This window comes from Salmo salar, chromosome ssa03 (genome assembly GCF_905237065.1).
Source record: "Salmo salar chromosome ssa03, Ssal_v3.1, whole genome shotgun sequence".
Classification (NCBI taxonomy): domain Eukaryota; kingdom Metazoa; phylum Chordata; class Actinopteri; order Salmoniformes; family Salmonidae; genus Salmo; species Salmo salar.
Genome location: NC_059444.1, coordinates 35,271,536 through 35,287,581, shown reverse-complemented (window position 1 = coordinate 35,287,581; position 16,046 = coordinate 35,271,536). Strand labels below are relative to the sequence as shown.

Sequence of the window (16,046 nt, the reverse complement as noted above, 5' to 3'; positions counted from 1 at the left end):
CCGACTTCGAATGCAGCAACTAATCATTGTCAAATTCATTAGGCTAATTCATTGGAGTCAATCTGAGTTATGGTTCGTGAGAAGAACATTTTAAAAGTATTCTTAGCATAAGCATATGCGCTAACCTGCATCTATAAATACAGTGCGGTCATATTTGAATGCAGCAACATTTGTTTCTCAACACCATTAAAAGACTGATGTACTGGGCATTTTTATTTTAATAATGTATACGTTTTTGTTTTTTGCTCAATCTGATTGGGTAGGCCTGGCTCCCCACCTATTCCTACACCCCTGAAGAGATGTACCAAATGCCTACATACCGGATTGGTGTTATTTGGACTGGTTCATGAGAAGACGTTTTCAAAAGTTTTCAAAAATGTCCAAGATGAGGAAAATCTATCCTAATGGACCTTATGGCTTCTTGAGGCAAATTTGTTCAGCATGAGGAAAGACACCAACAAACAAAGTTTCATGTCTCTAGTTCAAAGGGGGCAGCAGATATGAGGGTTTAAGTGAGACCGTTTATAACAGTGCTACATATAGGCCAATTGGTGCAATTCTTCTTGACCAAGTTGCTCATGGCCTCTAGTTTCACCTATGTGAAGCTAGCCACAATAGTGTAATTTGCTGTTTGTCTTCAAATTAAAAGTCACATATCAAAAGTGATGCAAATGGCTACAAATAGTAGAGTAATGCTCGTCAAAGTCCCACAAATTGAGCCATGATGCTAATATGTGTGTAATCTTCACTGTTGTGTTCTGTGGGTGTCACTGAGAAGACTGATACACAATTTCATTTATCCATAATTCATAGATAAGGCTGTACAGTGCAATGTGAATGTCCAATACACATAGTAAATTGACTGGTAAGCTTAATGTGACTCATTTCACAGTGGTTTCAGAGTCCCGCAATATGAGCTATGATTCTAATATTTGTGTAATCTCTTCACAGTTGTGTTCTGTGGGTGTCATTTCATTTATCCACAATCCATTGGTAAAGCTGTTTCACCTGTCTTTGTGATTGTCTCCACCCATCTCCAGGTGTCACCTGTTTTCCCCATTAGTCCCTGGGTATCTATTCCTGTGTTCTCTGTTTGTCTGTTGCCAGTTCGTCTTGTCTTGTCAACCAGCGTGTTTTCCGTGCTCCTGCTTTTTCCTTATCTCCGTTTTTCTAGTCTTCCTGGTTTTGACCCTTGCTTGCCCTGACCTCGAGCCTGCCTGCCACTCTACCTCCTGGACTCCTGACCTGGTTTATGATCTTTTGCCTGTCCACGACCTGTCTCTTGCCTGCCCCTTGGATTATAATACATATCAGAGACGCAAACCATCTGCCTCCTGTGTCTGCATCTGGGTCTCGCCCTGTATCATATAAATATCAATGTCAATATGCACAATAGGCTGACTGGGGAAGTGATTTCCCACAGTCAAAGTCCCACAATAAGAACTACTACGCTAATATTTGTGTAAACTCTTCACAGTTGTGTTCTGTGGGTGTCAATGAGTATACTGATAGCCCATTTCATTGATCCGCAATCCATAGGTAAGACCGTACAGTGAATGCAAGTCTAACACATCCACAGTGCGATTTCAACTGATTTTCACAAATTAACTAATAATTGTGTTTTATTGGATTTATATAACAACATTCCAACCGTGTTTAGCATGATCTAGTGCAAATATTGCATGATTCCACTATTTGTTACCATTTGCATCGCTTTCAATTAGGGGCTTTTATTTTGAAGGCGAACGCACATTCCAGGTGGAAGCTATGTGGGCACGCCTGGTGCTCAAAATGTATGATTTATGTCGCGCAGCGAGAGTTGAGTGGGTAGGAATGGATTCGGTTCAGTCAGTCTTGATAATGAGCCTTCCCCAGCCTCCTTTTTTTCTTTCTCCTTTTTGAATTTTTTTAATTTTTATTATTAACAAACAAATATCAACAAACAAAAGAGGAATAGTCACATGCAAACAAGCATACATACCCAACTATTTACATTGCCAGGAATCGCCAGCTCGTTCCTGGTTGTGGCTAGAAACATCTAGCCTGGCTGATGATGAGCAACCCAATATACCAGCCTGGTCTCACTAGACGTAACATAGTAAAGATAGCTCCAGGACACTCATTAGTAGATATGTTACATTTGGTATGGTTACATAAGACAGATTGTTACTTAAGGCAAAAACTAAAAGATGTACATTTACTAAAACTTGTCAATTTTAATTATTATTATTTTTATTTTCTAACAGTTTTAATTGAGGTGTGTTCTGCCTCCTCATTGATTCACATTGAAGTAGGCTATTTCAGTGTTGAGGACAATTTATGTTTGAGGCTTTACTGAGCCGGACAGACTTCACTCTTCCAGGAGAGCTCAAGCACTAATTCTATTGTTTCCGCAGATCAAGTATGCAGACATTTGCACAGTCTTGCACGAACTGGCACATTTTCTGTCTGGAACTTGCATTGCCTTCATTGTTTTCCTTACAAATAATAACTTTGGACATGTGTGCATTCCTATCAAAGTAAGTGCCTTATTTTCTGTATATCGTGTTGTCTTTTTATTGTAGCATATGTATGTATGTATGGAGCATAATGTATTTACAGTTTTATTAACATGTTTTTAAGTACTGGTGTCAAATAATGCATTCTGATGATTGCATACACTGTAATGGACACCTATGATGTGTGTAAAATACTTTTTGAAGGTTGTACTGATTACAATGAGCTAATGCTAAGCTATTTGCCAGCCATCTTTGTTGACATTATACCATGCATTCTGGGTGTCACGTAAACATCTGTCAGACCAAAGATGTTAGATTGAAGAGGTGAAAAGGGAGGTTAAACTTTTTACATGTACCAACAAACGGGTGTGATCATTCTACAGTGGTCCCTGCAGCGTACACTCAAACCGGTGTGATTAGAATGCTTATTGCAATGTAACAGTATAGCTTCCGTCCCTCTCCTCACCCCTACCTGGGCTCCAACCAGGGACCCTCTGCACACATAGACAACAGTCACCCTCGAAGCATCGTTACCCATTGCTCCACAAAAGCCACGGCCCTTGCAGAGCAAGGGAAACAACTACTTCAAGGTCTCAGAGCAAGTGATGTCACCGATTGAAACGCTATTAGCACGCACCCCGTTAACTAGCTAGCCATTTCACACATTTCACACGAGGACAAATGTAGCCTACATTTTCCGGTTTGGATGAGAATTGTGTTATGCTGTCAGTACTTCTGTGAATGTCTGAACATTGGATCCAAAAATAAACTGGTTACATTCAGGACATAAGGACTGTGTTTGTGCAAAATGTTTGTAAAAAATGTCTGTGGCCAGCTCAAATGCAGTCAATCAAAACTGGACGTTTTAAATAAGCATTCTAATCACACCGGTTTGAGTATACGCTGCAGGGACCACTGTAGAATGATCACACCCTTTTGTTGGTACGTGTGAAAAGGTTAACCCTTTTAGCTAACCCTAACAGCAACCCTTCAACCTTACCTTAATCCTAACTCCTAGCCTAGCTAATGTTAGCCACCTAATTAGAATTCGTAACATATCATACGTTTGGCAAATACGTAACATATTGTACATTTTGAAAATTCGTAACATATAATACGAATTGTCATTTGTAACATATCATACGAAATGAGTGATGGACATCCACAAATTAATATATACCATACGAAAAGTAACATATCATACTCAAGCCTGTCTCGAATTTACTTACAGAATAATACGAAATGTATTGAGACCAGGTTGCAACACAACACGTTGCATTGGTTATTAACACCGGTTTGTCGTTATGTTAGCTAATTGGCCTGTCACGGTGACGTCCAGATTCCAGATGGTGTCCAATACTATTCTCTCTCCCCTCACCCATCGACTTTTAACTAAACCATGCTGTTGTTGTTGATAGCTAGCCAGCATAAAGGGCTCATCAGGACGACTGACTGAACTCATTCGTCTCCAATCGACTCTCAGCTGCGCGACAACGTCATCAATTTGGGCAGGCGAGTCTGTGTAGCCTCGGCTCTCTCCAAATTCTATTGTGGCTAGCTTCACATAGGTTCTAGTTTCTGTTCGCCAAATTAGAAAAACAGTTACCACTCTATGCTTCAGTTATTTGACCATGTCAAGCAAAAAAAAATAAAAAATCAGAGAATAACAATAGATTATTTTAACACCGGAATATGCTGTTTATCCCCTAATGGAAAAAACAGTGGTGATGCGATAGCAGCCGACTAGTATAGCACAACTGAATGAAAAACACTCATCATTCACTTGCCCATACATGACTTGCGTAAACTCATCCATGGAATCAGGAAGTAATAATTGGCAGCGGTTCGCTAATGAGAAACTTATATTTACCGAGGCTCTGGAAGCTTCTGTTTTGTATCGGCAAATAACTAGACTATAGGCTGTTAGACAAGAGTTACGCGCTGGAAAATACAATATCCGTGTACCGGAGCCTATCTTTTGGTTTAAATATTTTTAGTGTGCCATTTTTATTCTCGTAAAGTACCCGGAAGACTTGAAATTGATACCTTAGGTAGGGTGAGTAGGATGGATGTTTCTCACCTGACAGAAGATGAAATGGCCGATGTAAAAAAGGAAGTAAGTGGCCTATTTGTCTGACTGCCAATTCAACTGTTAGTGAGTCGGTTTTACAATAATTTTTTACCATAATGTTATTAACTTAAAATGTTGAAATGCGCATAATAAAGAAGTGAAAGTAACCAATTTATGCCGCACCCTCTGTAGGCTACCCCATTTTCACAGAAGCCTATGTGTGTATAGTGTAAATAAAATTCTTCCTTCGCGTATTATATCTAATCCATTAATATTAATGATTAACAAAGGCATGTCCATACTCTAATCATTATTTTCCCACACATGTTTACCTGTCCATCGGTGCATTTACAGTATAGCCATCAGTAGTCAGTCCTCTGGTCACACACACTTGATAAAACATATCAATTAATACTGGCCCTATATAACATACAGATGGTTGAGAACCCATCCTTCAACAACCCCACAGTTTCCATCTTGCTGTTCTCTGTCTAGGTCCTGACGAGACTGAGGCCTTACCTTTGTGAAAAGATCCGGGCTGACCGTCATTTTGACTACCTGCGCTCGCGGAAGATCCTGACGCGAGATGACACAGAGGAGATCAGCTGCAGGATCACACAGACCAAGAAAACGGGCTTGCTCCTGGACTACCTGGCTGAGAACCCTCGGGGGCTGGACGCTCTGGTGGAGTCCATCCAACAAGGACGTACGCTCAACTTCCTGATTACCAAGATCACTGATGAAGTGCAGAAGGTGAAGAACGAGAAGATAGAGTCTCTCAGAGGTACGTTGTGTGTGTGTGTTCAAGTGTTGTTTTTTATTCATTTTTTGACAACATGTAATAGAGGAGGTTTGGTGAACCACACTTGAGTGACGAGTAACCTTGCCTGAGACCTGACGATGTGTGTTAGCTCCCCGAGCTAATAGGCTTTAGCTCAGTGGTCTAACACTTCGTTAGTACCATTATCATGACCATCTCCCATTGGCCCTCTACAGCAGGGGCATCCAGTTCCTCCTCGGGCTTCCTGCCAACTCAGGACACATCCGGGGTCAATAAAGACCTCTCCAGGACACTGTCATATGAGTCCAACCTGGCATCCACCATGTTTTACAACGGAGAGGGGAGCCCATGCACCTCTGACGCCCTAAGGTTCCTCAACCGGCCCGCTGCCTCCAGCCATGGGAAGGAGGTGTTGTCATCCATGCGAGGGGGTAGCATGGCTGTGTCTTCATCCCAGGTCTCTTCCACACTGCCCAGGCCTGGAGACCCAGGGGCTCCCCCCCTGCCGCAGGAAGTGCTGCTTCTGCCAGAGGCCTCATCTAACATGGACGCTGGACCAGACAGGAGCACGGCGATCAGTGGAGGGGACGTCAACTTCCAGCCCCTGAGGTCACGCTCCACACCCACTTCCATGTCATACAGGGACCTCTCACCTCAGCCCCCACCAAAATCTTACTGAGAACCCCCCCCTCCTGCCCTGGACTACTTCCCAGCATTTCTCATAACAAACATTCACTCTTCAAATGTGTTGTTTGTACCAGAGTGTGTGTTTTATCAATGGTTTTAGTTGGGTGATACTTTAAACAAATAGCAACTCGTAAATTATGTTCCATGCCTTACATTATATACTGGGTCATCCGAAAGCTGGACAAACCTATTTTGGGTTCAATATGAAACAAGTAACTGCTTAATTCAAAATGTATTAAATAGAAATCTCGCCTATCTACACACAATACCACACAATGACAGTTTTTGCAAATTTATTGAAAATGAAATATAGAAATATCTCATTTACATAAGTATTCACACCCCTGAGTCAATACTTTATAGAATCACCTTTGGCAGTGATTACAGCTGTGAGTCTTTCTGGGTAACTCTCTAAGGGCTTTCAACACTTGGATTGTGCAACATTTGCCCATTTATTGTTTTCAGAATTCTTCAAGCTCTGTCAATTTTGTTGTTGATCATTGCTAGACATACCAATTTCAAGTCTTGCCCTAGATTTTCAAGTAGATTTAAGTCTAAACTGTAACTGCCTGTCAGGAACTTTCACTGTCTTCTTGGTAACCAGGTTTAACTATAGGATTTGCCTGTGCTTAGCTCCATTCTGTTTATTGTCCTTAACGATTAACAAATCTTTAACGATTACAAGCATACCCATAACATGCAGCCACCACTCTGCTTTAACATTTGGAGAGTGGCACTCAGTATTGTCTTGTATTGGATTTGACCCAAACATAACACTTTGTATTCAGGTCAAAAAGTTAAATGCTTTACCACATTTGTCTGTGCCTTGTTGCAAACAGGATGCATGTTTTGGAATTTTTGTATTCTGTCAATTATGTTAATATTGTGGAGTAACTACAATGTTGATCCATCCCAGTTTTCTCCTATCACAGTCATTAAACTCTGTCACCATTTGCCTCATGGTGAAATCCCTGAGCAGTTTCTTTCCTCTGGCAACTGAGTTAGGAAGGATGCCTGTATCTTTGTAGTGACTGGCTGTATTGATACACCATACAAAGTGTAATTATGCTCAAAGTGATATTCAATGTCTGCTTTTTTGACCCATCTATCAATAGGTGCCCGCCCTTCTTTGCGAGGCATTGGAAAACCTCCCTGGAATTTGTGGTTTACACTTTTTACATTTTAGTAGATGCTCTTAGCCATAGCGACTTACAGTATTTCGTGCATACATTGTTGTTGTTTTTTCATACTGGTCCCTTGTGGGAATCGAACCCCACAACCTCGACTGAGGGACCTTACAGAGAATTGTATGTGTTTGGTACAGAGATGAGGTAGTCATTCAAAAATCATGTTAAGCACTATTATATCACACAGTCCATGCAACTTATTATGTGACTTGTTAAGCAATTTTTACTCCTGAATTTAGTTAGGCGTGCCATAATAAAGGGGTTGAATACTTATTGACTCAAGACATTTTTAATACATTTTGAAACATTTTGAAAACACTGACATTATGGGGTAGTGTGTGTATGCCAATGACAGAAGAAATCTCAATTTAATAATTTTAAATGCATGCTGTATCAAAACAATGTGTAAAAAGTCAAGGGGTGTGAATACTTTCTGAAGGCACTGTAGGTGCACTTTATTCTGGACTTGGACTAAGGTCGTAGGTTGTCATTCTATGCCAGTGACAAAAAAATCTAAATGTAATAACTTTTAAATGCAGGCTGTAACGCAACAAAATGTGTAAAGAGTAAAGTGGTGTGAATAGTTTCTGAAGGCACTAGGTTCACTTTATTCTGGACTTGGACTAAGGTCGCAGTAGGTCGTCATTCTCCAACACTGCTCCTTTCCTATGAATTATGGGTGTGTGAGTTCATGATTGACTGTCATCCATATCTATAAAACAATTACATATCTATTGTCACGCCCTGACCTGAGAGAGACGTTTTTCTCTGTTTGGTTAGGTCAGGGTGTGACATGGGGTGGGCATTCTATGTGTTGTATGTCTATGTTGTTTTTTTCTTTGATTGGCCGAGTATGGTTTCCAATCAGAGGCAGCTGTCATTCGTTGTCTCTGATTGGGAATCATACTTAGGCAGCCCTTTTTCCCAGTCAGTTGTGGGATCTTGGCTTTGTGTTGCATGTGTTTGCACGCCTAGTGTTTCGGTTGTTGTATTGTTTATTGTTTTTGCTGGTTCACATTGAAAATAAAGTATGATGAACCCAACTCACGCTGCGCCTTGATCTACCTTTAACGACGAACGTCACATCTATGCTAGCGTCAACATGCCACACCATGCCAGCTACAGTAGGGATTTGTCCTTGTAAGGATCCCAGATCATCAGAAGACAACTTCCCTGTATTTACACAACACTGGAATAAGTTGTTCATCGTATGCATTTAGGCACAGAAACTGTAGTTACAAAATGTGGTAGTCCTACACTGAAATGGTTTGTTTTTACTCTTGACTAGAGTATTGTTATATTATTAAAGATCCATTTTCTTATTGTGATAGGGCATTAATGAGTCATAGTACAATGGTATTACTTATCAAAAATGATTGTCATTTTAATAATTTTGATAATTGATGTATCTGTACTTTTTATGTTGGAGATCTTGATCATTTAGACCTTTAAATAAACCAAAGGAATATGAGACACAGGAGACGTTCCTAATTTCCGGTAAAATGTGTTCATGTTTGTTCTTCCCTGTGGCTCAGTTGGTAGAGCATGGTGTGTGCAACACCAGGGTTGAGGGTTTGATTCCCACAGGGGGCCAGTACAAAAAAATATATAATAATAAAATAAAAATGCATGAAATGAAATGTATGTATTCCCTACTGTAAGTCGCTCTGGATAAGAGCGTCTGCTAAATGACTAAAATGTTAAAGATCTGATGGCTCATAGAAATACATTCTGTCCTTATTTTCTGATTGCCCAACTTTCATTATGATTTTATGATCCTGAGAAGTAAATTAGGCAATTACATGCATGAAACTTGAGCTTTTCAGTCAGACTTCAAAATTCAGTCATTTTTGTAAATGTAGGTCTTGGTCTTGGGAACTCTTTTTTTGGAGGGGGGTGGGGGGACCCCCTGAGAAATCTGAATAAAATTAAATAAAAATTACATAAATATTTTGTGGTTACATTTTTCATAAGTGGTGCTGGGCCTTTACTAATCCTGTGTTAGCGGACCGATATAGCCATCTGTAGCACGGGCAAAACATTTTTTAGTTAGAACATTCTCCTTTTCCACAAAAGTAGTGCACTGGGCCTTTACTAGTCCTTTATTAGCGGACCTATAGCCGTCTTTAGCACGGGGATCTTTTTTATTCCCCCTCAAACATCTTCCCGCTACTATGGAAAAAGAGGAAAACCGCAGAATGACGCGAGAGAATGACAGTCAGTGATCGAGTGTCTCGGTGTGTGTTCTATCCGATGTTGACAGAAAAAATGTGCTCGTTCATGCGCTAAACAATCTGCTCAACAGAACGCGGCAGGTGTATCTCTGGATTATAGGTAAATGATAAACCGTCGCGGTTTCATTTATGTTCAAACTTTTAGTAGGAATAACCTAGCAAAGTGTTATGATGACGACAAAGACAAAGATGAAGACGTTTAAATATTTAGATCAAATAACGAGGTTGTATCTTGATTTATATTTGGTGATTTGGGACAGTAAATGTTTTTTTGTTTTTTTGCCACTTGTGTTAGACAGTATCAATTGTAGTTGAGCAGCAACTTTATGTGGACCACATTACATTTTCCTACGTTTTACCAATATAAAGGTATTTTTAAAGTTGTTTATGTGTTTGCTCTGCTGTAGGCCTACATCTTCATGCTAATGAGTAATGGAAAATAAGAAGTGTTCATAGATGTCACAGGCCAGTGTAATTTATCATGTTTTAGTGTCATTTATGGAGCCCATGGGAGCATAAAAAGTGACAGTGACAGAAGTCATTGAATGCAGTCAAACCTGTTTAGATGTAGATCAAAATGAAAAGAATGTCTGAACTCTTTCTCTTTCATCACATTATTCTGCACTTTCGGAAACATGTCTGTTTGAATCTGCCTGACTCTCTCTGTATTAGTTTCGGTAGCCTAGTACTAGTTCATAATTCCAAGATGGTGAAATCCTGTGTTTGACTAAACACCAGCTGAAATGACAATCAGAATGCTGATTCATTTTAACCACTGCCACTTCTTCCCTTGACCTTGGCTGTCATGTAAATCTGTGTGTGACTAATCGAGTGGTATCTACAGTATAGAAGGATCTCCTTGCCCAGATGGATGATGTGGAGCCCCTTGTGCCCCAGGGGCCAGCAGAGAGGAGCCCAAATGGCCACTGCACCCGGTGCCCCATCTCCAGCCAGAGCCCCGGTGATTCCAAAGTGGTGGAAGACTTCAGGAGGAGGCTCAAGTACTTCTTTATGAACCCCTGTGAAAAATATAGAGCCAGGGGCCGGAAACCATGGAAACTAATGTTACAGATTCTGAAAATTGCCATCATCACATTCCAGGTAGGCTACTGTGGAATACAGTGTAGGAGGAGACTTAGGCTACTACTGTCGGTCATGTAAAATATAGGTACAATATACCCGCCTAGAGAGAAGTGAAATACCCAAAGATTTAACCATTTCCCCATTAAACCATGACTGTGAGCCAAAGTGGCATTACACAATTATGGAAGTCCATAGAAAGACCATGTCTAAAATCCAAAAATATTTTATTCACTTAATAAAATGAAAAAATCTCAAATGCTTTGTGTTACGCATAATTGATGTATGTATCTATTACATGTTTGTATTCCTCAGTTAGTGTCTTTTGGATTGAGTAACGAGATGATGGTGACTTTTAAAGAGGAAAATCTGATTGTGTTTAAACACCTCTTCCTGAAAGAATATAAGGATCAACGTGTGGACAGATACGCAGTTTACACCAAAACAGATGTGTACGACCACATCTATTACATCATCGATAGGGTAATGTAGACTTCAAATTACCTAAAAACAGTAAAGTCTTTCTCACTGTTTGTTGGCTACCAGTGTTGATGAATTGTCTTCTGTAGATTACAGCAGAGTATTTAAAGGATACAGTAGCTGATTCACCGGTGTGTCATCTAAAATTGTTACACAGTCATATGAGACTTATCAAACAGTGGCGCACGGTGTTGTTTATAGTGAAACTATAGCTACCCTAAACATGTTGACAAAAAAACAATATAGTGAAATTCCTCATTTGCACCACCTGTGACAAATCTGGCCAAGAACATGGTTGTATATCATGTCTCACTATATTTTCCTTGTTTCAGTTTATAAACCTGCAGAACCTGACGGTAGGGAACCATGCGTATGAGAAGATAGAGGGCGAGTACACCCCTCTGACCCTCTGTCAGGAGTTCTTCAGGAAAGGCAGCATCTCCCCTGGCAACGACACCTTTGATATAGACCCACATGTAGACAAAGGTACAAGAGCACACCAGTATATTATGAATTTATTTTTTGTGATAGCCTCAAGTGTTCTATAAGAGAGGATAATAACATGGTTTAGATATCTTAAAAAATATATATGATAAGGGAGAATAATGTTTAATTTTAATATATGCGCTCACATTGACTGGGAATAAACAGTATGTAAGTTATTTTGTTAGGTTAATCCATTCCAGCTGTTAAATATCTGCTTACATGCTCAACTGAACACTGACCGTGGACTGTTTGTCCTATTTACAGATCTCTGGCTTCTCACAGCTGTCAGTACCCAGATTGTTTGTTGTTGTAGTAGATTTACACTGAGTGTACAAAACATTAGGAACACCTTCCTAATTTTGAGTTGCACACCCTTATCCCCTCAGAACAGCCTCAATTTGTTGGGACATGAACTCTACAAGGTGTCGAAAGTGTTCCACAGGGTTGCTGGCCCATGTTGACTCCAATGTTTCCCACAGCTGTTGTCAAGTTGTCTGGATGTCCTTTGGGCGGTGGACCATTCTTGATACACACTGAAAACTGTTGAGCATGAAAAACCCAGCAGCATTGCAGTTCTTGACACCCTCAAACTGGTGCGCCTGGCATCTACTACCATTCAAAGGCACTTCAATATTTTGTCTTGCCCATTGACCCTCTGAATGGCACACATACACAATACGTCTCAATTGTCTCAAGGCTTAAAAATATTTTTTTACCTGTCTTCTCGCCTTCATCTACAGTGATTGAAGTTGATTTGACAGGTGACATCAATAAGCGATCATAGCTTTCACCTGGATTCACCTGGTCAGTCTATGTCATGGAAAGAGCAGGTGTTCCTAATGTTATGTACACTCAGTGTATAGTATTTATCTCATTGTCAGTTAATTCGTGTGACTGCAGAAACAGGAAGTTTGGGAATTGTTTGTAACCATTACAAGAGTTTCCACTGAATCCTAAGTGTAGAGACCTAAATGTGTCATGTCATTAAAGTGGATTAAGATATATTATGAAGACCTTTCTGTTTTTTTCTCACAGAATGTATTTCCATATATCCTCTGGAGCCATTGGAGGATAGAACTTTGTCAAGAGACATCAACTTTTCTCTGGATTTTAAAAGGTGACTGACCCAGACCAACAGTCAAACTACAGTTGGCCCCCTATATTAGGTTTCTTTTGTTGTAGTCTATAATCATAAATGTTTCTTTGTCTCTCACTCAGGCTGTTGTCTGTAAACATCTACCTCACGTTGAAAGCCATCAACCTGCAGACAGTGCGCCACCACGAGCTCCCAGACTGTTATGCCTTTAGTATAATTGTAGGTGGTGGGTTGTATGACTCAGGGAACAACTTCTTCAAGCTCTTTTAGGCTTTTAAGTGGGATGCAGCTGTCCTCTGTGTCAATGGAGAAGACAAATGGAAACCAGTAGCGAGTCAACAAAGTTTACGGATTCATTTGTGTCATGGAAAAGCTAGTCAATTCTCCGTTTTCTAGTAATGGTGCATTTAAAATGTTTCTTAAACTAGTAGAAATCCAGCTGCTGAAACCTGGATTCAGTCATCCTTGCTAGAACTCACTAGCAAATGATGTCTCTGTCTGACTTTATTTTTGGCAGATAATGTTTGACAATCGTGCACACAGTGGGAGGATAAAGATTAACTTAGAAAATAATGTTGGAATCAATGAATGTAAAGACTGGAATGTTGCAAGCACTTGTAAGTATATCATAAGATCATCCCAGTATGTAAAAAAAAAATGCTTTGCTTCACTAACTGTATTAGTTCAGTCAGCATACGATTTGTCTGAGTAATAGCTACATTCTTTGTGACCTCAGTAGTTAAGATTTAGAGTGTTTAGTGAGCTGAGTCAGACTGTCACGTCTCCTTATTTGTAACATACTGTAGTTCTAACAAGGGCTGTGCCTCTCAATGCCAGAAGGAGGCACAATTTAAAACATTTTGAAAATGTTCATAATCTGTTGCTCAGCATGTTCATCCTCCACATTACTACAGTCCATATTTCATACATTTACAGTAGAGATCCTACCATTTGCAGTGGCAGTAATCTGTCAGCCTCCATCCTATATGCATGGGGAAAAAAGTGTCACTATCTAATTTACTGATTGATTGAATTTGCAGCTGGGAAGAACAACCACCTCTTGCTGTTCGATTCCCTCGTCATCCTCGCCTGCTTTACCTCACTCATCTTGTGCACACGCTCAGTCTACAAAGGATCTCAGCTCCAGTTTGTAAGTTAAGAAGACCATTCTATAGGGGTAATAGGTTAAATATTAGGATTGTGCATACCATGAATATGGTCAGGCATTCATACAATATACAAGTAGAAGCATACCCAGCTCATGATCGCCTACTCACTATAACAATAGCGTTAATATTGATGTGTTTTTGTTTATGGTGTGTGTTTCTCTCATTCAGCATTACACTGCATTCTTCCACACCTACTTTGGTAAAACTGTGTCCTGGTCTGAGCGCATGGAGTTTGTGAACGGATGGTATATTCTGATCATCGTCAGCGATACACTGACCATCGCTGGATCCGCCCTCAAAATAGGAATACAGACTAAGGTGTAGTGACTACACCTGAGCACATACCTTTTGTTCATGTGTCTGTATGTCCAATATGACATTTATATTTCTGTATTTTTCAGGACCTTACAAACTATGATGTCTGCAGTATTTTGCTTGGGACATCCACAATGCTTGTCTGGGTTGGAGTTATCCGCTACCTGGGTTTCTTTAAGAAATATAACGTAAGGACTAACATAAGAAATGAACTCAATTTAACAGCAATGTTCCATCAGCGCCACAGCAAGGATTTGTTCTTTGAATAGGAACATTACAGTACATGGACTTCATAAAGGACAGCACATATTCAAATAGTGAAACATAGATGAGTAAGGTTCCTTGTTCCTCCTAGATCCTAATTCTGGCCCTAAGGGCAGCGTTTCCAAATGTGATCCGCTTCTCCTGCTGTGCTGGCTTGATCTACTTGGGCTACTGTTTCTGTGGCTGGATCGTTCTGGGGCCGTATCATGAGAAAGTAAGTAGGTACACTAAAAACCAAAAAGGTATACGGTACCTGTATATGTAGCCCCAAGATCTTTTAGAATCCACATATATAAGATCAGTCCAGTATATGAAGGGCTACAATTTTAACCAATGTGTTACAATGGTTTATTACATATAACTAATACAAGTTTTTAATAATTTATAACACAACATATCTTAATGCAAAGTGTTACCAATTGATTTTCTACCAGTTCCGGACCTTGGACAAGGTGACGGAGTGCCTGTTCTCTCTGATCAACGGTGATGACTTGTACTCCACTTTCCAGAAGATGAGAGAGAAGAGATACATTGTGTGGCTGTTCAGCAGGCTCTACCTCTACTCCTTCCTCTCTCTCTTCATTTACATGGTGCTCAGTCTGTTCATTGCCCTCATCACAGACACATACGAGACCATCAAGGTCAGCTTTTGAATTAACATGGCATGACATAATCAAAAGTAACCATCCCTGTTTATCTTCTGTATGCCTGTTCAATGAGAAAGATGGTACTTCAATGATCTGGTATAATGTTGCTTCTCCTTCCTGGTATATGTAACGTTACAGCACACAATACCGTGGTTATGTAACATGGTAATAGTATAGTATTGTATGTAAATGTTCACAAAGTTAACTGCCATACTGTTTATTTTCAGCAACACCAGAAGGACAGAGTCCTGGTGTCCCAGCTGAAGGCCTTTGTGGCTGAGTGTAGAGACCAGCCTGACTCTGGGAAGTATAAGATAGACAAGGAACCCACCTGCTGCTGCTGCTTTGGATACACCCTATAAAGTAGCCGTGTGTGTGTGTGTGTGTGTGTGTGTGTGTGTGTGTGTGTGTGTGTGTGTGTGTGTGTGTGTGTGTGTGTGTGTGTGTGTGTGTGTGTGTGTGTGTGTGTGTGTGTGTGACATATGTTAATAGGCATTAAAGCTCTATTCATGTGTTGGGAAATGTATTTTGAAAATTGTTTAAAGGTTGTATATGTCGATCAATAAGGAATATATTATTTTTTTTATATTTGATATTATTATGTTTGAACGTTATGTAATTATGTATGAACAATTAAATTGCACAATAGGTGGTATTTTAATGTAACGTGACATTGTGTTTGTGCTTGCGTTTACTAGGTAACATAGTAGAGGAAATGTATGCATTCACTCATATCACTCATAGGTAGGCTAAATCAGTGGGCTAATGGCGAGTTTCCAATAGGATTTATCCTGGTGTTTTGCCCAAAAGACAGATTTTTCTGTTTCCGTCTACGTGAGCCGGCACCCGGGTCTCACTGGACCATGGATGGCTCCGGGGGACATGCCCAGACTTGGGGCCAAGCCCAGGCCCTGGTTACTTTTCTGCCTGCATTTACATAACAATGGCTAACTGTGAACTTCAACACCTTCTCACAAAGCAACTGTCTTGAATGATGCAGAGGTTGTTGATTCTGCTCGCCCCAAGTCATTAGTGTCACATTCCTGATGGA

General features: G+C 40.2%; 2 protein-coding genes across 4 annotated transcripts; both read left to right on the top strand.

The window, feature by feature from the left end:
* Window positions 1–3,854: 3,854 nt before the first annotated feature.
* On the top strand, window positions 3,855–8,422 carry LOC106600420 (B-cell lymphoma/leukemia 10). The gene is made up of 3 exons (XM_014191747.2): window positions 3,855–4,614; window positions 5,065–5,353; window positions 5,566–8,422. Exons 1-3 carry the CDS (start codon window positions 4,564–4,566, stop codon window positions 6,027–6,029), a joined length of 804 nt encoding a protein of 267 aa, XP_014047222.1. The 5' UTR covers window positions 3,855–4,563; the 3' UTR covers window positions 6,030–8,422.
* Window positions 8,423–9,321: 899 nt separating this feature from the next.
* mcoln3a (mucolipin TRP cation channel 3a) lies at window positions 9,322–15,666 on the top strand. Of its 3 annotated transcripts, none has more exons than XM_045714768.1 (13): window positions 9,322–9,558; window positions 10,303–10,559; window positions 10,939–11,021; window positions 11,351–11,504; window positions 12,540–12,621; window positions 12,723–12,819; window positions 13,118–13,217; window positions 13,641–13,750; window positions 13,938–14,087; window positions 14,171–14,272; window positions 14,440–14,562; window positions 14,783–14,989; window positions 15,223–15,666. In XM_045714768.1, the coding sequence occupies exons 2-13, from the start codon at window positions 10,511–10,513 to the stop codon at window positions 15,355–15,357; spliced, it is 1,392 nt and encodes a 463-aa protein (XP_045570724.1). In that variant the 5' UTR covers window positions 9,322–9,558; window positions 10,303–10,510; the 3' UTR covers window positions 15,358–15,666. The 3 variants fall into 3 exon arrangements, with proteins under 3 accessions (XP_045570724.1, XP_045570723.1, XP_014046765.1); XM_045714767.1 differs by having other exon boundaries at window positions 10,854–11,021; XM_014191290.2 differs by lacking the exon at window positions 9,322–9,558 and adding an exon at window positions 9,574–9,827 and having other exon boundaries at window positions 10,854–11,021.
* The last annotated feature ends 380 nt before the right edge of the window (window positions 15,667–16,046 follow it).

Coding starts and splice junctions, on each gene's coding strand:
- LOC106600420 (XM_014191747.2), top strand. CDS start 4,564: ATGGATGTTTCTCACCTGACAGAAGATGAAATGGCCGATGTAAAAAAG. Junction 4,615..5,064: donor TGGCCGATGTAAAAAAGGAA/GTAAGTGGCCTA, acceptor TTCTCTGTCTAG/GTCCTGACGAGACTGAGGCC. Junction 5,354..5,565: donor GAAGATAGAGTCTCTCAGAG/GTACGTTGTGTG, acceptor GGCCCTCTACAG/CAGGGGCATCCAGTTCCTCC.
- mcoln3a (XM_045714767.1), top strand. CDS start 10,326: ATGGATGATGTGGAGCCCCTTGTGCCCCAGGGGCCAGCAGAGAGGAGC. Junction 11,505..12,539: donor AGACCCACATGTAGACAAAG/GTACAAGAGCAC, acceptor TTTTTCTCACAG/AATGTATTTCCATATATCCT. Junction 14,088..14,170: donor AAATAGGAATACAGACTAAG/GTGTAGTGACTA, acceptor TGTATTTTTCAG/GACCTTACAAACTATGATGT.